At 37.1% G+C, this 23,503-nt stretch overlaps 1 protein-coding gene across 1 annotated transcript; it reads left to right on the forward strand.

The window, feature by feature from the left end:
• Positions 1–477: 477 nt before the first annotated feature.
• Positions 478–13,119, forward strand: RPS7 (ribosomal protein S7). Its single transcript, XM_044660939.1, has 7 exons — positions 478–497; positions 849–931; positions 1,897–1,968; positions 4,964–5,107; positions 6,221–6,285; positions 12,077–12,227; positions 13,006–13,119. The coding sequence occupies exons 2-7, from the start codon at positions 857–859 to the stop codon at positions 13,081–13,083; spliced, it is 585 nt and encodes a 194-aa protein (XP_044516874.1). The 5' UTR covers positions 478–497; positions 849–856; the 3' UTR covers positions 13,084–13,119.
• Positions 13,120–23,503: the final 10,384 nt, after the last annotated feature.

Genomic DNA, 23,503 nt, shown 5'->3' on the forward strand with positions numbered 1-23,503 from the left:
ATGATATTAAGTGCGAGTCGGTATTATCCTTTTAAAAATTACTTATCTGGTGAACAGAAAGTCCACTCACTTGGGAGGGATGATTGAGGCGTCTAAAGAATCAGCGCCAGGGGGCAGAACCAGAAGGCACGAGGTAGGGCAGAAAGACAGGAAGGAAAGGCAGAACACAGAAGCAAAGAAAAGAGGTTTCTAGGGCTCCTAACCCGTAGTAGTACCCTGGGATCTCCAGCTCAAAGGGTCGTTATCTCTTCGCAAGGTGAGCAAACCTTTTATTTACTCTGGTGCAGAGGACAACTCTTTAGCCTGACATGTTACAAAATTAACAGTCCCCCGGAAATCACTTCCTGTAACCATCTGGAAATTTCAGTGGTTCTCTTCCGGTTCTTTTGCGCCGGTTCCCTTAGGCCCCGCCCCTCGACCCGGTCCTTCTTCTTGCGGCCGAGATTTGTCGTGCTCTCGCGAGAGCTCTCCCTCTTCCTAGGCCGGCGCTCAGCGAGGTGGGTGACTGAACTCCTGCTTCCCGGGCCTCGTTCTTCTCTCCTCCTTTTACTTTCTTGAATGTTGCTCCGAAGACGGCGTTAAAGCTGCGGGGCTGACACCTGGGATGGGGATACAACAGATTATCCTGTCTGGGGCTGCGGATGGCCTCGTCTGGGAGACTTTCCAGGCCAGCTTCTGTCCCGCCGGGGAATGGCGGGGTCGGGTGCTGGCTGTCGGAGGAGCCGCGCCCCGCCCGCCTACTGTCCCGCGTGGCGGTGTGGGAGAGGAGGGGGCTTGGGTCTGCTTGGGCACTGGGAGGGAGGGGGCCGCGCACACGTCTTAAAGGCGCTCTGTGTTGTGCTTTACAGGCGGTGCCATGTTCAGTTCCAGCGCCAAGATCGTGAAGCCCAATGGCGAGAAACCAGACGAATTCGAGTCTGGTATTTCACAGGTGCGTCCATTTGGGGATTACTGACAGGTGACCCCCCCCCCCCAAATCCTGCCCCAATCTCGCCCTCTTCTCTTGGGGTATAGGATCATAGTATGTGGAGTTGGAAGATTAGCTCTATTTACAGGATAAGAAACTCAGAAATAGCAAGCAAAGGCTTCTTCCAAGATTTCTCCGAAAGTGGTTACAGTAGATTTACACAGGCTCTGCCTCCCCTCCCCCCCCAAACCTGGAACTGTTGTAATTCGTAGTAAGCATTTAATAAGTACTTGTTGATGGATTTCAAATCCACTGCACTTCTCAGTGTACTACCGACCACTGAGTCCAGAGAAGGGAAAAAAGTTAGATCGGAAGATTTAGAATTAGAAGGCAATGTCTTAAAATACACACATTTAAGCTCCTATTATGTACCAACCCACAGTGCTGAGTCAACTAGGATCACAGAGAAAGTTCATGTCCTCAAGCAGTACACACTAATGGGAATCGGGTACCAATAACTGTAGAAACAAAGTATATAGGGGATAGTTAGAGAGTGTTATCTTCTAGGGATAAAGAAAGGTTTCTTGTAGAATGTTGGAATTGAGTTAAGACTTGAAGGAAAGTACCTTGGAAATACAGCTCCTCATTTTGCAGATAAGGAAATTGACATTCATGGGGGGAAGGAACTCTGTACCCAGGGAATAAGTAGTTTCGGGTGCATGAGACTGCTAGTTCTATCTCTAAATCTAGGGTCCTAGCTGGTAATTACCTGGACACGTGGAGCTGGTTTCAGTGGGGAGGGAAGAATGGAACCGGGGAAGGGTTAATCCTTGACCCAGATCCAGCTTGTATAAAACTCCTACACAGTTCGTGGTGGCTTTTTGATGTCTTAGAGGGGAGCTGGGGTTGGAAATCCGTTTTGCAGACTTTTCCCACCTTCAGCAAAGCTTTGAGATTTATGTTTAATAATTTTCAATTTTTTTGTCCAGGCTCTATTGGAGTTGGAGATGAACTCTGATTTAAAGGCTCAATTAAGAGAGCTGAATATTACAGCAGCTAAGGTAAAGAAGCTTTTAATTTCTGTCTTTCTTGTTTTGGGGTTGTCCCTTGGAGTAACTAGAGCTTTTTTACTAAGTCAACCGCTTACAAGGTATAACTCTTAAAAAAACTTTTTCAGTACTGTTCATGAGAGAAGGTCATAGAGTTATATCAAAGTAAGATGAAGTGCACCAGATTCTGGGAAATGAAAACTTGATGTTAGAAACTTAATGTTGGTTCTATCAAGAAAACGTAAAATTTTTTTTCAATTTTCTGTCTTGGACTAGTGTAAGCCCCATATTGCTTTTGGCTAGTTTCTAAGCTTTTGCTAATTTATTTATTTATTTGTTTTTGTATGTATTTAGCTCAAATATATTCTATTCAGGTTGGGTAGAATGGTAATAAGGAACTGGAAGAGGAGAGGGATGGGGGCCAATGAAAATGCAAACCCTCTCTTCCAGTTCATTTTTTACCATTGAGAAGGTAACTGTCATCTTTGATTTCTCACTCCCATATCCAATCTATTGCTAAGGCCTCTTGGATTTTATCTTTGTGACATCTCATACTATCCCTTCTCCTAACACTGTTACTACCCTGGTGCAGATCCTCTGATCACCTTATGCTTGGATTGTTGTAGTCTCCTGGTTGGTCTCCCTTCCCCAAACCTTTACTTACTCTAACCCATCCATGTGTCTTACCATGTCACTGTCCTACTGTAATGACATTTTGTGATGCAATATGAAAAGCAAAATGATAATCATAACGCCAGGGTACATATAACAATACTCATTAAACTCCAGTGGCTTCCAGTCATCTTCAGGATCAAATATAAAACTTGACTCTGCCCACTTTTGCAGTTTTATTACACTTCACATCCTTCTCCCATTTCCAAACTCCAAGGCATCCCCTGTGCCTGAAATATTCTCCCTCCATGTCCCAGTTAAAATTGTACCTTTTTCAAGAAACCTTTCTTGATACCTCCTAATTCTTTTGCCTCCCTTTTTGTTGACTATTTCAAATTTATCCTGTATTTTTGCACATCATTTTACTTGATTAGGCTGAGGTCCTTGGGAACAAGGATGTCTTTTACCTTTATATCTCTGACATAGAACAGAGACTACTAGCACATTGTATGTGCTTGCTTAAATAAATGTTTAGGGAAGAGAAAATACACAATCATTTTTACAACCATATATAACTAACTGGTAGAATATTGTGTGTTTATCAAGTTTGCTGACATGGTTGAGATAGTGGATTTGAAGATTTTTTTGTTTGAATGAGTAGCAATGTTAGAAGAGTTTAGAAATGATCTAGGCCAGGGGTTCTTAACAGGTGATTATGAAGTTAGATGAAAATAAAGATTTCATCCTTGTTTGAATAATACTGGTTTCCTTTGAAATGTTGTGTGTTCATGCATTTAAAAGCATAAAAATTCTGAGAACAGTTCATGATGAGGAAAAAAAGCTAAGATGCTGGTCTAGGTCATTTTGTTTATTTTTTTTGATAGAGTAAAATGGCTACTTACTATAAGCTTAAATACTGTTTTACTGAACTTGTACTAATTGTACAGTATGTGAAAGGGTATAGAGGATAAAAATAAAAAATTTGAATTAATTTTTCATATATATTATGGAGGAGATATAACTAACAAATAGGAACTATCAAGAAACAGAGATATGGCCTATTTACATTACAATCAACTTAGTTACCATATACAATATACTCAAAAGAAACTTAAGGAGATTGGGGACTATAAGTATAACATTAAAAATATGACATCTGAAAATAACTGATTAATGTAGCACTTTAAGATTTTTGTAACTATGTACATTACTTTCAGTTTAAATATTGTGGTTAGTATCTATTTTAATGGTGAGGAAACAGGGTCAGAATGAAAGTGATTTGCTCATCATACAAGTTAAATGAAAATTCCTACTATCCAAGTCCAGTTCTACTTGCTAAATCTCTCCATAAACTTTTTTTTTTAAACCCTTGTACTTCGGTGTATTGTCTCATAGGTGGAAGAGTGGTAAGGGTGGGCAATGGGGGTCAAGTGACTTGCCCAGGGTCACACAGCTGGGAAGTGGCTGAGGCCGGGTTTAAACCCAGGACCTCCTGTCTCTAGGCCTGACTCTCACTCCACTGAGCTACCCAGCTGCCCCTCCATAAACTCTTATAAAAAGCAATTAAAGTTTTCTCCCATTGATTCCACAATGGATGTTGGCAAAGGATTTGAACAGACTACTCTTGAAAGAAGAAACTTTAGTTGGGTGAAAGAGTTCAACTTTGTTAATAATGAAAGGTGCATATCAAAATAATTTTGTGATAAATCACCTCATACCAGTCATCAACATATTGGTGGTGAAATTGCAAACTAGTAGAATATTTTTGGAAAAGATTGTAGATCATGCTATAAAGATCAATTTAGGGACTTATAATTGTACAATATTATCAAGAACTGCCTTTTCCTGTATCCAGTTATAAGTCCTATATGTTCATTATCTTATAATTAAAAAAATTTAGAAGCTGCTTAAATGTCCAATAAAGGAATGAGTAAATAAATTGTGCATTGATAATAAGGAAATGATAGAGTACAATTAATATAGACAAATTTGAGATACCAAGAAACATGGAAAGAACTTTTGTGAAGAAATGGGAGCTAGAACAGTACATGTTGACTGACTATATATGAGAGTAAAAGGGAATGACAGTAAATGGATAAAGAATTCTTTTGGCAGATATGAATGAGAAGAAGCTATTTTTTTTAGATGAAATTGATTTGTCTAATGTAAATAGTTGCAATGGAAGTTTTAATTGTAATTGGCTTTATTGATGTTTAATACTTTATAAAGGATATGCATTTTATCTCCTCGCTTAGGTACTATAGTTTCCCACTTAGTTTTAAACTGAAGTGGTGATAAGTCTTGTATGGTGAACAGTACTTAACTATGCAGTGCTGGCTTTTTAATAAAAAGAGTAAGTTGATAAATTGAATGACTGAATGTTTTTCAATCCTAGGAAATTGAAGTTGGTGGTGGCAGAAAAGCTATCATCATTTTTGTTCCAGTTCCTCAGCTAAAATCTTTTCAGAAGATCCAAGTACGACTAGTTCGTGAATTGGAAAAAAAATTCAGTGGCAAACATGTGGTCTTTATTGCCCAGGTAAATATTGTCATGTCAGATCCTTAAAACTTCTAGGGAGTGAGTTTGGGGCATAATAAATAAAATGGGGTCATTTAAGTATGTGGAAGAAAAGTTATTTTGTATTAGGGATGTAGATGAGGGAAAGTCATTTGCACATTTGAGTTATCTTTGAAATATGATTGAAATATCCCCAAAATTTTCAAAAGAGCTTAGAGACAAATAGCATTGATTAAAAATTGTTTATTGGAGAAATTGAGAGAAAAAATCAAATTCCAGAAGGCATTATAGACTAGGGAATTTAAGGGCTACTCTTTGGATAGATTCCCTTTGAATAGCAGGGTGTTATTTTGAAAGGTGATAAAATAGTTATTTGTGGTATGTGTTTAGCCTTTTAACTAAAGGTCACTCGTTTTTAATTTGGGGCCTAGTAGCAATGACTTTTAAGTGCTAAGGTTTATGGGATGATAAAAGAATATTTTTTTTAGAAAGAGTCAAGATCTAGTAGTGTTAGTATAGATGGTCCTGGATGAAAATATAATTGAAAGATTAAGTGAAAGTATTGATTATTTGATTTGTAACACTATTCAATGTCTGAGGAATATGCAAAAATCAGTCTTATGGCCCTTGCCTTCAAAGTAGGTAACATATAGATATGAAGTAACTGAAGAAAATTTTTGTAATTAGTCATTTTTGTAACAGCATCTTAGAATATAAATTGATGGGGTCCAAGTAGAGTCTTGAAGAATTTTTCAGACTTGTGATTTGTGTGAGGGATGGAGAAATTTATCTGACTTGAAAGTTTTTCATAGTTCCTGAAGTTGGATTTTTCAGTTATTTTCTGGTGGTGTTTTTTGCCTTTGTACATTTTTTAGGAAAGATGATTTGGGTTTTAAGTTTTCTTTAACTTGAGAGGTCTATCTCCTGGGAAACTTAAACTGAAGATAATATAGTGGTGTCATTCTGGATTTCTGGGCTTTTAAAAAATTCACATTTTATGATTGGGTTTCCTTACCTTTTGAAACTCATTTGTTTCTCATATGTAATAGTAAAAAATTTAGGAGTGATGGTGGTAAGCCAGTTTTTTCAATAGATTGTTTTTTAAATAATGAATTGCTACAATCTTTGTTACAGAGAAGAATTCTTCCTAAGCCAACAAGAAAAAGCCGTACAAAAAATAAGCAAAAGCGTCCAAGAAGGTGAGTATACTGTTAGTTCATTGGGAGTCAAAACTAATGTTTGATAGGATAGAAAAAGTAATTGATTAGAGTCAAAATGGAAAAGATGTTCAGAAGATTTTACATGGGATCATTTATGTGTGTCTAGTTTAAGTACTAAGTATATTCACTTTTCAGAAATTTAAAGGGTGCTTCATGCCAATGTAATATTTTAGAGTTCATTCCATAATTAGTTTTCACTTGCTTAAAAATGCTTATAATCAATTATAAAAGTTTCTAAAATGTTCAAGTAGTAGCTAAATGATTCTTGCTGGAGATAAAGTATAGAGGCAATTATCTTGAGCCAGGAGACATAGGTTTGAATCCCAGTTGATAAGTTTCATGACCCTGTGCAAATCAGATTCTTCTAAAAAAGGATAATGCTATTTGCTGTGTTAAAACCAGGTTGTTTTGGAAACTACTTTGTAACCATTGAAATGTTATGGAAATCTGAATTATCCTGTATCCTTCCATTATCTTTTTTTTTTTTTAAATTTTAAACCCTTAACTTCTGTGTATTGACTCCTAGGCAGAAGAATGGTAAGGGTAGGCAAATGGGGGTCAAGTGACTTGCCCAGGGTCACACAGCTGGGATCTGAGGTCAGATTTGAACCTAGAACCTCCTGTCCCTAGGCCTGACTTCCATTATCTTTTTATAATTTTGTGTTTAATATTCTGTCTTACTGGCTGACTTAAACTAAAAACAGCATCCAAATGTGGGTTGAAGGGGATGCAGTAATCCCATATGTCCCAGCTTTCATACATTAAGATGAAACTTTAAATTGCTTTTTAGTATTACAAAACATGCATAGGATTTTTTTTTTTTTACTATATAGGAATGATGGATTTGTTACAGAGAAACAGGCAATATTTAAATAATAGCATTTTAATGGAAAGGTATCTTAGTGTTTTATTAACTCCCTTAAAAGGCAAAATGGGGCAGAGGTAAACCTGTTAGATAACAGCTTACATCTATGTAGCACTTTAACATCCCTTTAGATATAACACAGTCTTATAACCAAGCCTGAAGTAGTCTATGAGTATTTCATTTTGTAGATGGGGAAACTCGAGGCTCCAGGAGATTAAGGAACTTATTAGGTCAAGGTTTGGATTTGCCCCAGGGTGTCTCCTAATTCCAAGTTCAGTAATTTGATTCCTGTGGTGTGCCATTTTTAATACTTTGGGTGACAAAGGAAATTCAGAGTGTGGTTGACACAGCTGGAAGAAGGGTTATTGGGAAGGAGCAAGAGTAAAAAGATTACTGAGTAACAGGGTTTAAGTGACATTATAAATTTGTGAATAAAAATGAAAAAAATTCTACCTTCTGTTCAATTAAAAACTCTTCAGACAGAAGGGGAAGGGCTAGGCAAATGAGGTTGAGTAATTTGTTACAGGTCACAGGCTAGGAAATTTCTCTGGCCAAATTTGAACGCAGGTCTTCCTCTTCCAGGCCTGACTTTTTAACCACTGTGCCATCCAGCTGTCAACATAAATTTTTAATTGACCTAGTCAAGCCTGGTTTTGTGATTTTCCTCAGATACTTGGCAATCCTGGAATTAAAGACATAAAATAAACCTCATTTTGAGAGCCACCATAGAAAGCTCCATGAAAGGTATTCTAAGATTGAAGTGCCAGACAGTACCTTTATCTTAACTTCATTACTAGATGATTGATAGTAATCAATAATTTAATATTATTGATATTATAAAAATAAGATAGATAGAGACATTACAGAAAGTAAAGGTTCAAAAGAAAAAAAGGCACAAAGCTATCAGAGCTCTTAGATTTGGAGCTAAAGAGAATGTGTTAAACTCCTTATTTTAGACATGAAGGGAAGATTAAGTTACTTAAGCCTAGTGACAGTCTTCTAATTTTAAAAAGAGTACTATTTCTATTGTTCCACACTCTTTTTTTTGTGTTTTTTTTTTTAAACCCTTGTACTTCGGTGTATTGTCTCATAGGTGGAAGAGTGGTAAGGGTGGGCAATGGGGGGTCAAGTGACTTGCCCAGGGTCACACAGCTGGAAGTGGCTGAGGCCAGGTTTGAACCTAGGACCTCCTGTCTCTAGGCCTGACTCTCACTCCACTGAGCTACCCAGCTGCCCCTCACACTCTTTTTTTAAACATTTATTAATATTCATTTTTAACCTGTTTACATGCTTCATGCCCCTACTTTCCCCTTCACCCCCGCTCTCCCCCCACCCCACACATTTCACTGGTTGTAACATGTGTCCTTGTTCAGGACCCATTTCCATATTGTTGTTAGTTGCATTGGTATGTACTTTTATATGTATTGGTGGGAAAAGTCACTGGAGTTGAGGTGTATTTTAAGAATTATGAAACAAGAGTGTTAGACAAATACATCAGCATTTAAGATTGTGTGGTTGGGACTGTTTGGAGAAAAACAAAACCAACCATTCATGAGAATTTTGAAGGTTAGTAAAGTAGGGAGAGACTAATAAAATTAATATGGAGTTTATTATCTAATGACAAAGTTTCATTACTGTGAATAAGTTAAGAGAACTCAGAGCACTGAGTTGAAGCTAAGTGTTAAAGAAATGCAATTTTGGAAAGGCATTAATTTTATGCTTTATTCAAAGTGTTTTGTTAGATTTGTGTGTTCAAATCAAAAGTGAATTGATCAGGGTTGGGGAGTGGGGCTAGGTGGCTAACTGGATGGAGACCCAGGCCTAGAGACTGGAGGTCTTGGTTTCAAAATGGGATTTCAGATGCTTCCTAGCTTTGTGACCCTGAGCAAGTCATTTAACCTTGATTACCTAACCTTTACAAGTCTTCGGCCTTGGAACCCCAGTCCACCCCCCACCCCTTCCTTTTTAAAACCCTCAATTACCTTCTTAGAATCAATACTAGGCAGTTGGGGTTAAATTACTGATGTAACTTTGTTCTGTCCAGTAAAGTGTGTTGGACTGAACTGACTTGACACAGAATTTCCTAATAAGACCATTTATTATTGTCCACCTGAGTTTTTTAAACACAGTAGCAATGTGGTCAGAACTTTGTACTTTGGGAATATCTCTTGGACTGCAAAAGATATGAGTGGGAGGTTGGAGAGACTTATAGCAAGGAGGCTTACTATAATAGCCCAAGTATAAAAATTGATAGATGAGAATAGTGGTCTTATGGCTAGAGAGAAGAAAATGGATGAGAGGGTTATAGCAGAGGAAGGAGTAACAAGATTAGGAAAACTGATTGGACATGTCAAGTAAAGAATCAAAGGTGATCAGATTTTGTGAAAGTTTTATGATTGGCAATATGGTGGTCTCACAGACATAGATCTAATGATATCTGCTTTAACACAAGGATAGAGACTAGAATTAGAGAGTTGTGTGTATGCATATAAAGAGGTCTATAAAAAGTGTCATTTGCCTAAAAATTGACTATTGAACCAAGTTCATTCTTGTGCAGATTGAATAGGTAATGGGTATTCATGGTATGCAAACATACATGACTAGATAGGAGAGGGTTTCCTAACATTTGTTCTTTGATCTAACTTAATTTGAATGGAGTTTCAGGTAGTGGTGATAGTATTTAAAAGATTAATTCTGATAATGGTAATGTAACATGGGTTGGACATTCAGGGCTAGAAGACCAATGAGAAATTTTTGTAAAAGGGTATAAAAATATCTAACAAGGCAATTAGTTAACAGTTTTGAATAGGAAAGCCTATTGTCTGGTCTTTGAGGTTAAAGCAACTCTAAAGACAACACTGTTGAAATTTTTTTTTTTTTTTTAAAAACCCTTAATTTCTGTGTATTGGTTCCTAGGTGGAACAGTGGTAAGGGTGGGCAATGGGGGTCAAGTGACTTGCCCAGGGTCACACAGCTGGGAAGTGTCTGAGGCCAGATTTGAACCTAGGACCTCCCGTCTCTAGGCCCGACTCTCAATCCACTGAGCTACCCAGCTGCCCCCTAAGATTAGACTTTTAAAAATGTGGGTAATGAGGAACTTGATTTTAAAACTGGGGAATAATGTGCTTTAGGAAGAATAGTGGAAGAAAGCAGAATGGGAAGGAGCTAGTGGAGGATGGAAAACTAATATTTGGACTATGAGGAAATAAAAGTGATTTAGGATGGTAGAGAAAGGAAGACATGGTCTTGACTGAGTAGGAATGAATGGGAGGAATAAGAGGCAAAGATGTTTGAAGATAGGTGAATGACCTTTTAAGTTTTTATGTTGCTGGAATTAAAAGATTTAAAACTGGAAGGGATCTTTTGAAATCATGTAGTTCAACCATTTCATTATATAGATGAAGAAACTTAAGACTCAGTTACACATCTAAATAGCAAAATCAGGATCTAAATCAAGGTCCTTTGACTTTACATTCAACGTTGGCTCCACTACACGAAAGCTCAGGTAGTACTGCCTCCTTTTTCACATTTCTAAATTAATGTACACCTGGAAATTGTATAGGGAAGGACTGATAATTTAAATGGTATGATTGAGGGAAGAGAATCCAGTAGCCATGTACAGAACCAGGAACTAGGGTTAAAATAATGGCATGCTTATCAGCTGCCATTTAACTTAGCAGTTTTAGGGAAACAAAAAGGGAGGCAGTGTAGAACTATGAAAAGTTCTTTATGCATGTGACTGGGTAAGTCACATAACTTCTGTGGGCCTCAATTTTAGTGTTTAATAAGGATTTTGAACTGGTTGGCCTATTTATAGAGCTAAATTTATGATCCTGGGTTCAGTAGTATATGAGGTTTTTCTTCAGGGTCATGTCCATGTGAATGGAGGTCTAATTTGCATCCAATTTACTGATTTTCATTTACTTATATAAGAATACTGCATAGCATTTTCAGATAGTTGGCAAATAAAACAGGCACTGGTGTTTATTTCTTTCCTCTTAAATGCCCTATCTACTATATAGGAGAGAAGTGAGAATTTGACTGTATTCTTTGAAGCCTGGAAAAATTCACTAGTTCAATACTTTTAGATGGAATACAGTTTTATTGTTTATTAGTATGGCATGATTTTTGTCAGTTAAGTTTTATGATCTATAGTTTTCTGTTTAAATGTCAGTAGGTTTTGTTAGACTGTATGTTCTGAAAAAGTTAACGGAGTATGAAATACTTGAACATGCCAAAGAAATTTTATAGAGTATTAAATGAGAAAGGCTCATGTTCACTAGCATGCATGATGATTCTATAAAACACATGGAGAAAACTTTGTCTTTATCAAATGTAGTTTATATAATTAAACCGTACAGACTTATGGGTAAAGGTATTTTTTTAATTTAACTGCCTTGAGAATAAAAGAAAATCACATTATGACAGAAAGATTTAAAAGATGTTTGCTTGTTACAAAAATAATATACCATTGATATTTCTAAAGATAGCATATTATAATGATTTAGTCTGGCTTATTAAAAATCAGATATAACTGAATTTTCCTTTATGTTGGTATTCAACTCAACTCAATTCATAGCTCCTTTAATTGCTGCAGTCAAATCACTTTGTGGAAATCCTAAGTGGTCACCCTCCTTGGATTTAGCCAGAGTGAGCTGTCTTTGGGTCCATGCTCAAAGTCTTTTCTGCTTAGTTGGCTAAAGTTTTTTTGTTTCACTGGTATAGTCAAGTAGAAGTACAACTGCACTATAATATTTCTCTACAATGAAATTGTTTTCCTACTCTTGACTGCTCTATTTAAAAACTGGTTCATCATTTAGTAGATATAGCATGTAAAACGGTATAGATGTCATTTCACCAAAAGGTACAATCAGTTCAGTTGACTATAACTTTATTGGCTTTCAGTCGTACTCTGACTGCTGTGCATGATGCAATCCTTGAAGACCTGGTCTTTCCAAGTGAAATTGTTGGCAAGAGAATCCGTGTGAAACTAGATGGCAGCAGACTCATAAAGGTCCATTTGGATAAAGCACAGCAGAACAATGTGGAGCACAAGGTAACGTAGATCAGTAATATTTTAGGAGTAGTTTGTGTGTGTGTGTGTGTGTGTAGACTTATCTGTCCTTGGACATGGGCTTTTTATATTATGAACCAAATTCCAAACTGGTTCAGCTTAACTTGAATTGTCCATTTATTTTCTCTGGATAAATGATTTCCTTATTTTATAGTTGAGCTTTCATTTGTTGTAGGTATAGGTTTGTGATATTTTTACCTATTCAGTTTTTCACCAAGGGTGATAGGTTGCTTTATGAAAGGTTGCTTTTACTTCAAAAAAGAGATTATTTTCATTGAAATGATGAAGAATTTGAAACTGTTAAGAGCAGTTTTTAGGATGAAATACTGGTTTTCTGTAAGTAAAGATAGTGTTTCTGAAAGATTGCATAGTATTAAATCTCAAGAAGTAAAAGCACAATTGATTACATGATGGCAGTTGCCATCAGTGAAAACCTTGTCTAGTTTGACAATCAAAGAAAGGAATTGTTTTGAACTTGAATTGCATATTACACTAGCTTTTTAAAAATCCAATTTCAACACCCAAAGTTGACTGTCATGGTTATACCCATATATTATAGAAGCTTGTGTAATATTAAAATGAGGTATAGGTCTATCTCATGACACTGGGAAGACTAAATTTGTCTTTGGTTGGTATACTCTTCAGGGAATTCTCAGTTTTTCTAACTCACGACACAGAATTCATTTTTATAAAAGCATTCTTTGTTAAACTGATGAAACATGGGAGTGAAAGTGTTATGATGGTTTTTTTTTTCTTGCAGGTAGAAACATTTTCTGGCGTTTATAAGAAGCTGACAGGCAAAGATGTTAATTTTGAATTCCCAGAGTTCCAGCTGTAAATGCAGCAATGATTAAATAAAGTCCATTGTTCATAACCTTGTCTCATTTCACAATTGTTTCTCCAAAATTACACAAGCAGCAGCGCAGTTATCTATATTAATAACTCACTTAGGTCATGAGACTGCATTCAAAGTACAAAATGTAGTAATGATTGAAATTAAGTGTGATTTTCTGCATGAGAATTTCAAGCAGAAAGGTGATCTCAGGTCAAGTGCCGTGTAGTACTCATGCAGGAAAATTGGCAGTGTTTTTCAGCATTGATATCTTTATTGGCATCAGGAGAATACAAATTAAGGATTCCAGAGGCACTCGAAACTAAGTTGCATGTTATGTGGTTTCTGCATCGTGATAAATGAGGGAAACATAATTTGAAGCATTTAAATCTGATCATTTTTGCTATCATCAGATTAAAAGGACTTCCTAAGTAAACTATTTAATTTTATAACTTAAAAATTTAGTTAAAATCTATACAGTTTTGGAGAGATACATCTCTTATTAGTAATCAGCCTTGTGGGATAAGGGAGCAAGTTTTAAAATATAAAAGGGTATTCTGATAGATTTTTTCTTAAAACACCAAACTTCCTGCTTACTATCGAGTCAAAGAAGTGGCAAGGGCTAGGCAATCAAGGCTAAGAGACTTGTTCAGGGGTCATTCAGTTTTGAAGTATTTGAGGCCAAATTTGAACTCAGATTCTCTTGACTCCATTCCTGGTCTATCCACTGTGTTACCTCTCTGCTCTTAAATACATCTTAAGAGGTCTTTTGAAGAAACTGGAGATAGCACTATAGGTCATGGCCAAGGATTTTAAACTCAAATGTCATTAAGAGCTTTTGTTTTTATAGAGGAGTGGAAATTGGTTTCACCACTATTACTTAAACCAAGATTATGGTTGCCTTTAGCCAATTCTGGTGGCTTTTTATGTCTTCAGTTCAATTAATGCCATGCTGCTACGGTAATCCCTGCCTGTGTTTGGACACTTCTGAATCTCAGTTTACTTTAAAATGAAACGGTTAGATTAGATAAAATCAAAAGTCCCTTTTACTTGAAATCTAGGATCCTGTGATTTTGTATGTTCTCACATGTGCATTCTTAACTATGAAACAGTTTACACCAGTCTTCATGTTTTGCATTATAATGAACCATTACCTTCATGAAAGTATTCTTATAAAGATACTTTGGGGTTTGCTACATTTGGTATATTTTATCCCTCTTAGGTGTTTAGAAATTAATATAAATTTAAGTAAATTGAAAAAGCTTCATTTTTACTAACTCATCTTGATTCTCAGGGAGATGAAAGGATGTGTTCCTATTTAAAAACTCACGTTTTAGTCTAAGGGGGAGGGGTGTGTTATTGTATACATCAAGCTACAATATAATATGCTATGGAAATGTGAAGGAAATAGCCATTTGTCCATCTTAAATCTAGAAGTTCATAAGGGTCAAAAAGAACCATTAGATGTCCGGATGGGAGGGTACCCTGATGTCCAGTAGAAAGCCGGGGGTTGATCCCAGGTCTTGTAATTCAATCCAATATGACCGGAATGCAGGGCTTGATTATATTTCTACCTGAATTTTGGGTCACTGAAGGGAAATTCATAAGGTTTAAAAGATAAGTAGAAATTCTACTTAGCTACTACGATCCAGTAGTATCTGTAAGCCTTCGGCAATATCTGTTAAGTCGTTTACCAGTCAGCCATGATTGTGGTTCTTGTAATATTCTGAAACACCTCTATCCTTTTCTACCTTATACAAGTTGAGATAGCCTCATTAAAAAAAAGTTTTTGATACCTTTTTTTATGCCATTTTCAGATGTCCTCAGAAAATAATCCTTTATGACAAATCATCAACCCTAGAACTAACCTCTGGATATAATACTGTTTGTTAAACCAAACAGGTTGAAGTGCCATTTTTGGTGAGGCTTTTCCCTCACAATGAATCAGACCTTTGCCCCAGACAAATTTTTACAGATGTTACTGCTTTTAATTTTAATACTCCATGTTATGATATGGAAAGGCTTTGGGAGAGCGTAAGGGAGAGAAAACAAGATCAAGATGAAAATGAGACTTAAAAATGAGAGGTCTTATACCACTTCTATCTCTTCACTGCTGCTTTTGAGAAAAGGGATGCAGTGGGAATATTTCACAATTTAAAATATTTTTATTTTTTATTCTGAATGTAAATGCCAAAGAAGTATTTTAATACATGAAAAACATGGAAAAAAGATTCTATATGAAACTACATTAAAAAAAAAGCATTGCTAAAGTATTTAAGACTTTTTTTTACAGTGCCAGGTACTGTACAAAGCACTGGGTTTACAAATGCCAGAGAACAAGGTGGGGTCCTTACTTTCAAGGAGCTGAGGGAAGACACCACATAAAGGGGAGGGCCAGGCTAAGAGGATGGGGCAGGTGAGGCTGCAGAGAAGGTAGAGCAATGGAAGAATGAGTTGAGCTGACAGTGAAGAGTGACTGGGGCTCCTCGAGATATGGTGATGCTAATGGGAACTCATCAGTCAGGAGAGCAGATCTCTGGGTGAGTTAGTTATTCTGAGAGAGTCTAAGCTGGTAAAGAGGTGGAGCACTCAGGAGATAGGATTGAAGGGGAAATGAATGTATATGTATAGGTGGCACTCAGGAAGACCTGAGTTCAAATGTAGACTTAGGTACTAGTTCTGTCACTTAAACTTATTTGCCTTAGTTTTCTCATCTGTAAAATGAGCTGGAGAAGAAAATGGCAATACACTCTAGTATCTTTGCCAAGAAAATTCTACAAAGGGGTCACAAAGAGTTGGACATAACTAAAAAATGACTGAATATTCCTATTGAAATATAGAATTCACTATATAGTGTTCCAAATGTTTTAGTGTATTTTGAAGTTAGTATAGTGTAAAATAATACTTAATAAATGCTTGTTTCTAACTTTTATGTGTATATGTGTGTGTGTGTATTCATATTCTAGTCATATTGACTTTTCTTCCTATTCCTTTAACATTACACTGCTTGGTTCTGTGGCTTTGCACTGTGTCCACCCTGTCTAGAACATTTTCTTCTTTAGAATCATATTTTCTTTAAGATTCTGTTCAAGAACCTCCTTCTACTACATGAAATCTTTTTGTTATTTCTCTTAGCTGCTAGGTAGGTAGATAAGTAGGTAAGTAGATAGATAGATAGATAGATAGATAGATAGATAGATAGATAGATAGATAGATAGATAGATAGATAGATAGATGGATGGATGGATGGATGAATAGATGGATAGATAGATAGGTAGATAAATAGATGGATGGATGAATAGATGGATAGATAGGAAGGTAGATAGATAGATAAAAAGAATGAACATTGGGAATATAAAAAAAATACTTCCTGTCCTCAAGAACCTTATCCTAATGGGGGAAGGCTATGTGTAAAAAGGGAGATGGAAAGGGCAGGGGAGGCTGAGAGGGAGGAAAGGGAAAAGTAGTCCAAGGAGACATGTCCTGAGGTAGGTTTGAAGTGAGCAGAGTTGACATAGGAACTTCCTCAAATGGAGGACAAACTCATCAGTTAGAGGAAGAGGCTATTGAAGTTGGGGCATTTTCAATCTGAAAAGGCCAAGGGAGCAGGTGTGGAGTATTCCTAGGAGTCATAAGATGAGCTAGATTTGAAGTGGACATGGCTAGCATGGGTACCTCTTGATAGTGCCTTCCTTGGACCCCTCCTCCCCACCTTCCCCGCTCCCAGCCCCTGCATTTACCTTGTATTTAAAAATTAAATTAAAAAATTTAAATTAACACACATCTATTTTTTCCCCCTCTTACTGGAAAAAAGAAAAACAAAATCTTCAAAACAAAAATGCACATTCCAACAAAATAAATTTCTGTATTGGCTGTGTCTAAAAAATATTTCTCTTGTTCTGTACCCAATCTTCTCCATCACGTGAAGAACCATCTGTAAAGAACTTCAGTTGAGTATCAAAGTATTTGAAAAACAACAACAAATCTAAATAAATGCAGTGCTTTCACAAAGTATTAGGAAATGTGGACATCAAATAAACATGGATCCCTAGGTCTGGACTTTGATATAGCAATAAACAGTATTGTATTGGTCCCCAACATGCAAGAACAAATGTTAATCCATTCTAATTCTCGTAGTCACACAAAATTTGGTTTTAATAGACCCGATGAAGCATCACCAAGCTTGGTAGTTACTAAATACTACTCCATCATTTCAGCACCTTGCATAGTTAAAATGCATACAATTAGACATTTAAAATAAAAATCAGACTATTGACATTTATTGAAATTTGTAACTGGTATAACACAGCCTCAGTACAATTCAAGTAGAGACATTTCAATTACCAGAGATGTGCCTGGTTACTAAGGAGTGGATTAATACGACATGAGTTCTTTTTTTAAAATGCTTTTAGCTCAGATGAATTGTTCTCACTGTAATCAATAGTGGCATACAACAATGGGTGAGTGATTATAATGAAGTTTAGTCTGAATGCTTCTTTGGCAATTACGTTTTTGCTCAAAATTCTATATGGGTAAAATCAAGTTCATGCTCTGTAATAATATATTTAAATGAGGCTGTCATTTCACTTAGTATACTGTTTATTGCCTGCACCTAAAAATTGCCTAACCATCCCTTTGAAAATGGAACCAATCACGACTTATTCAAGTTTTAATCATTATTTGACAGAACACAGCATGCCTCATAAACAAGGTAATCATTCTGTTAATTTGCTTCACAATCATGTCCTTGTTTGGGGTTGTGTGAACTTGAAGTACCTGAGAAGTCCAAATTAGGGATTGAAGAGGTAATACTGCTTTGTAGGATTTGACTAGCTGCTAAATGCCTTATTCTTAAAAAAGTTAAAAGGTCTGCATGCAAGTACAGTAGTTGTCTACTCTCTTATCATGATGAGATTGAATGTCAGTAACAATGCACTGGAAAATCAGTAACCTAATTGTTATTCTTGTTTCCAAACTCTCCTCTCTCTTAACTTATCTTCCATCCATACTGTCATTCCCCACCCCCAAATCTTATGAAACGGACCAGACCTTACTACTCCCTTTCTTAAGAAACTTAAATTCCTGGGTCTCTATTGCCTGAAGATTCAGATATAAACTTCTCAACTTGCCATTTAGAGCCATTCGCAGTTCACTGTTCATTTTCAGTACTTGCCCTAAATATATGTATTATTAGCTGAATTCAGTTGATTGTCCATCTTACTTCATGTCATAATCTTGGACTACAAGTATCCTTCATTCAATTGGCTTATATGGTTGTTATATAGATCTCTTTTGAGTGGTCATAGATCTAGTTGAGAAATTCTTATAGAATTCTAGGGCTGGATAGAATGGGGACTCTCTCAACCACAAAGGAGAGTAGCTAGGGGATTCCCATCATCTTTAGGGAATTCTTTTTCCATTTGGATCCTTCAGGGCACTGTCCATGACAGTAGCAAGTACTATGGCTGAGTATATATCTCCATGTCTCCCTACTAATCAGAGGATTATTGAACACAGCCGTTTTAGGATTGTAATCTTTAAAGAAATTTTATGTGGTCCCAATGTATGAATAAAATAACTTGTTATAGGGGAGTCTTTAAGCTGGCATCTTCCTTTAATGCTTTTTAAGTTTTTAATGGACATTTTTTGTTTTTACATTACCAACTTTCCCCAATATATCTGCCTCCTCCTGGAGGGGCTTAATAACAAAGGAAAAAAAAGAAAATAAATAATTCAGCAAGACTAACCAATGTGAAAAAAATCTGACATTTTATGGAGTGTTCCCAAGCCATAATCCCCCATCTCTGCAAGGAAGGGACTAGTGCCTCTTGATATCTTTTCTTTGAGACCAAGTTTGGTTATTATAATTGCACAAGATATGATTTTAATTGTTTTGTTGTGCTTATTAATAAATTAATACTTAGATGGTGCTTACTATGTGCCAGGCACTGTGCTAAGGACTTTATAATTATTATCTAATTTGAGCCTTACAATAACTCTCTGAAGTAGATGCTATTTATTATTCTTTCTAGTGACATTGTTGTAGACATCATGTTTGTTGCTTTCCTGGTGCTTCACTTTGCATCAGTTTATTCTAAAATTAAATTTTTTTTTAGATATCATGATATTGATTTTGTTTGGGCAACAAAAGGGGGTGGGATGATATACTTTATGTTTAACACATTGCAGTATTATAAGATTTTGGATTGATTTGGAGTCTGAAAGGGGACACATCCACTGAAAATTGTGCTAAAGAAAGGGTGGACTAAATTTCTTGTCAGTGTCTTTAACTTTGAGGAAGGATCATTAAATTTGGGAACAGAAAATAGATTTGACTCCTGGCTCCTTCAATTACTAGCAGAAGTCACTTCATCTGTCTTAACTTCAGTTTCTTCATCTACAAAGTTGGAATAATGAATTCAGTATCTACTTCACAGGTCTGTTGCAAGAAAAGTTTTTTTTGTCACCCTTAAAATGCTGAGTAAATGTATGAATTGTTACTCCTATTATCATTGCTTCTTCTTTGTTGAGAAAATGTGGCAGTCATCTTACCTGCTGAGAATAAGGCAAGCAGGAGATGATTATTTTCACCCCCAGGCAAAGTGTCATAGAGTTACGTGCCTAAGTCTGTGAATGGGAAAATTCCCATAGGGCGACAAACTTAGTGTGTGAATTTGGCTCTTGGTACCCAAATTTCTCGTCTATCTCTGTAAAAAGTAAATAATGGCTGGGATATCTTCCAGGTTTTAGCCTGACCTCACTGGAAGAGGCCAGGATGTTAAACTGAACACGTCAAGGGTCATGAGGGAAAAGGCTGTTCCAGCTGTTAACTGTGGCAATGCCACTGATGTTTTCAGGATGGACCTTTGCAAGTAAAGAGAAAGAAAGAGAGAGAAAAAGAAAGGGAAAAACAAAGATGACTATATTTGTACTTCTTCATTCGCTGAATGTGGGCTGGTAACTTTTCCATATTTATCTACAAGGATGGCCCAAACATATCTTTTATGGAAGCTACCTCTATAGCTGATACAGCACTAGGCAATACACCATTTATTATGAATGTATCTGTTTTTATCACTAATGGTTGGATTAAGTCTTTAGGACAGACAAGACCAGATAGGGAAATAAAAGGCCATGACTGAAGAGACACGAACAGGCAAAAGGAATGGGAAGAGGTAAATTAGCTCAATCTTTTCATCTTGCCCAAGGTCACTCTGGGACTGAGTGACAGAGACAGGACTGGAACCTGTATTCTCTGACTCCAAGTCAAGTGTTTATCCCATGACATTGTTCTGCCTCCTTAAAACCAAGGTTGGATAAAAGTTTCTTCAGTTGGGAGTTCTCTGGTTATCCAGAGTAGAATGCAGATATGACAGCATTATTTTCTGGGTAGAGTCGATAGGACTCAGCTTTTCCCTATGTAAAGACAACTTTTGAGATGTGATTCTTGGAGAATAGAGATAGTCACCCTCCACAAAGTACAGTATTTTTTTTCTCAACAAGAAGAAATCATGGTGGCTCAGTGGATAGTGAGCTAGGCCTGGAGAAGGGAAATCTTAGATTCAAATTTGGCCTCACCACACTACCTAGCTGTGTGGTCCTGAGGAAGTCACAACCCTTGCCTAGCCCTTACCATTCTTCCGCCTTAGAACAAATACAAAGTGATCTTTCTAAGATGGAAAGTAAGAGTTAAAAAAGAAAAAAAAAACGAACTTAGATTGCTAAATTTCCACCACTAGCTCTACTCTTTAGGATTTTTTTTGGGGGGGGGAATGTATGATAATTAATCAAAGGCATTGTGTGACCTAGGGAATTGTAACTCTTTAACTGGTAAACACCTAAAAGAAGATTTGTTTATTTAATTAATTGATTATTACCCATTGTCATCCTGGGAGAACAAGGAACTAAAATAATTAGCCTTCTAGTAACCAAGTCTTCAAATTGGAGTCATTTTAGTTTCTTTTTGCTCCTTGTCTTCTACAAACTCAACAGTTCACCAAGTCCTTATGAATTTTTCTCCAGAATATCTCACCTTGATCCTTTGCATTTAGTATAGCTACCATGATATAGGATAGTGATGGTGAACCTTTGGTGTGGATGCCAAAGATGGCATGCAGAGTGCTCTCTATGGGCATGTGCCTGTCCCCCACCACTGCCACTGGGTTCATTACCAGAAAGGCAGTGGGCCTCAGTTGCTCCCCTCCTCCTCTTCACCTGTGCTGATGACATTTTTCCCATCCCCCACCCCTCTGCCCAGCAGCCCAGTGGGAGGGCACAGGAGATAAGGTGGCAGCTCACAGCAGGCAGAGCTGGAGGTGAGTGGAGCACTCAGGCCACTCCCCTCCTCTCTCTACACTCAGTGAAGATGTTCCTCACTGCACCATCCCTCTGCCCAGCAGCTGGTTAGGAGCACTTCCTCCCTCCCCTGTGTGGGGTAAAGGAGGGGCAGAGTGCACCGGCACTCAGTGAGAGGTGGGGCACAGCATGTGGTCTTGGGGGAGGGGCAGACATGGCACAATTAGTCTGGGAGGTAGGGTGGGAGTGGGGCCTGGCACTCCATCTCTAAAAGGTTTGCCATCACTGATATAGGAGATAAATTTCTTCTACCCCTACAGGTAGATATAGAAAATTTTCTAGTCCACATTCTGCCAGGTGTCATCTTGCTTTGTAAATTTTAAAGTACTTTATAAATGCTAGTTTTATTATGATTATCCCCCTATCCTATGTATCTTGCAAGTAGTTTTTGCTTAATAGATTTTGTTCAATCAACAAATATTTATTAGGCTCTTACTATGTGAGAGGCAGTAAGAATGTCTTGACAGTGGAGTGCCATAGAGGGGAGTGCTGTGAAATGTCAGGTAAGATAGGAGGGTACCATGTTGTGAAGAGCTTTAAATACCAAAAAAGATTTATATTTGATCCTTGAGGTATCTTCCTTGACTCCTCTCTTTTCCCTCCCCTCCTCCATTATCTAATCAGTTTTTCCTGTTGTCACATCTCTCTTCTTTCTCTCCTTTGACATTGCCCCAACTCTGGGGCAAGTCTTCATCTCCTCATGCTGGATTATTGAAATAGTCTACTGGTTAATCTTCTTATCTCAAGTTTCTTCCCACTTCAATCTGTACAGCACTCAGCTATTTAAATGATTTTCCTAAAATGCAACTTGGACCATGCCACTCTTTTACCCTTAGGATCAAGAAGAAAACCTTTGATTTGGCTTTTAAAGCTCTTCAGAACTTGGCTCCTTTTTATCATTCCAGTCTTTTTTTACTCTTTATTCCCCTAAAATGTATTCTGCAATCTAGTGACACTAGCCTCCTTGTTCTGCATCTCCTGACTGAATGTTTTCATTGCTTTTCTCTCATTCCTGAACCCTCTCCTTACTCATCATTATCCCTGCACTTTTCTAAGTTCTTTCAAGTCCCAGTTAATATTCCTCCTTCTATAAGAAGTTTTTTGCAATCCATCTTATTCATGGTGCCTTCTTTTAGAGTCAATCTCCAATTTATCATGTCTCTATCTTGTTTGTACATAGTTCTTTTCATATTGTCTCACTCATTAGATCCAGAGCTTCTTGAGAGGTGGGATTGGTTTATCTTACTTTGAATCTTCAGCACAGTGCCCAGATCCACTGTGGCTGCTTAATAAGTGCTGATTGACTGATTGTAGAAATCATATTATTGAATAGAATTGGTTGCTGAATAGTTTCCTGTCTGAATTATAGTCTCTTATATGGATTCCCTGCCATTATATAGTCTTGTGACTTTGAGCAAGGTTCACTCTAGAACTCATTTTTCTTAATTAAATGAAATGGGTGGTCTAAATATAATATGACCTTTGAGATCCCCTCCTGGAATAAAATCCTCTGATTTTAGTCTCTTATACCTTACCCCTCAGGTATCCCAGTTCAGAGGTAATACAGAGAAGTAGGAAGAATATTGTATTTTTGGACTCAGAAGACCTGGGTTCAGGTTCCTATTCTATTATTGACCAGCAGGAAGCCCTAGTGGCATCATGTTGACAATAGGACACCAGATGTAGTGGTTGAGGAGTCTCCAAGACAAACTTCATATATCCTGGTGCCCCACCTACTACCAACTTTATTTAGTGCAGGGATACTTTTTTTTGTGTCATGGACTTAGTTGGAACCAAGTTATCTAGAGTTGATTGTTTTATCACTGTGGAAATTTATACATTGAAAACTGGCCAATGCTACAAACCAGGGCTTGACTTATTTTGTTGATTGTCCAGACTTAAGTGACAAGAGTGATAAGAGAAAATGTTAATAATGCAGATTAAATCTAAAAGTGTATCATGCATACTTCTCTTATTTCCTTCCTTCCTTCCTTCCTTCCTTCCTTCCTTCCTTCCTTCCTTCCTTCCTTCCTTCCTTCCTTCCTTCCTTCCTTTCTTTCTTTCTTTCTCT

The sequence above is a fragment of the Gracilinanus agilis genome, chromosome 2 (genome assembly GCF_016433145.1).
Source record: "Gracilinanus agilis isolate LMUSP501 chromosome 2, AgileGrace, whole genome shotgun sequence".
NCBI classification, from domain to species: domain Eukaryota; kingdom Metazoa; phylum Chordata; class Mammalia; order Didelphimorphia; family Didelphidae; genus Gracilinanus; species Gracilinanus agilis.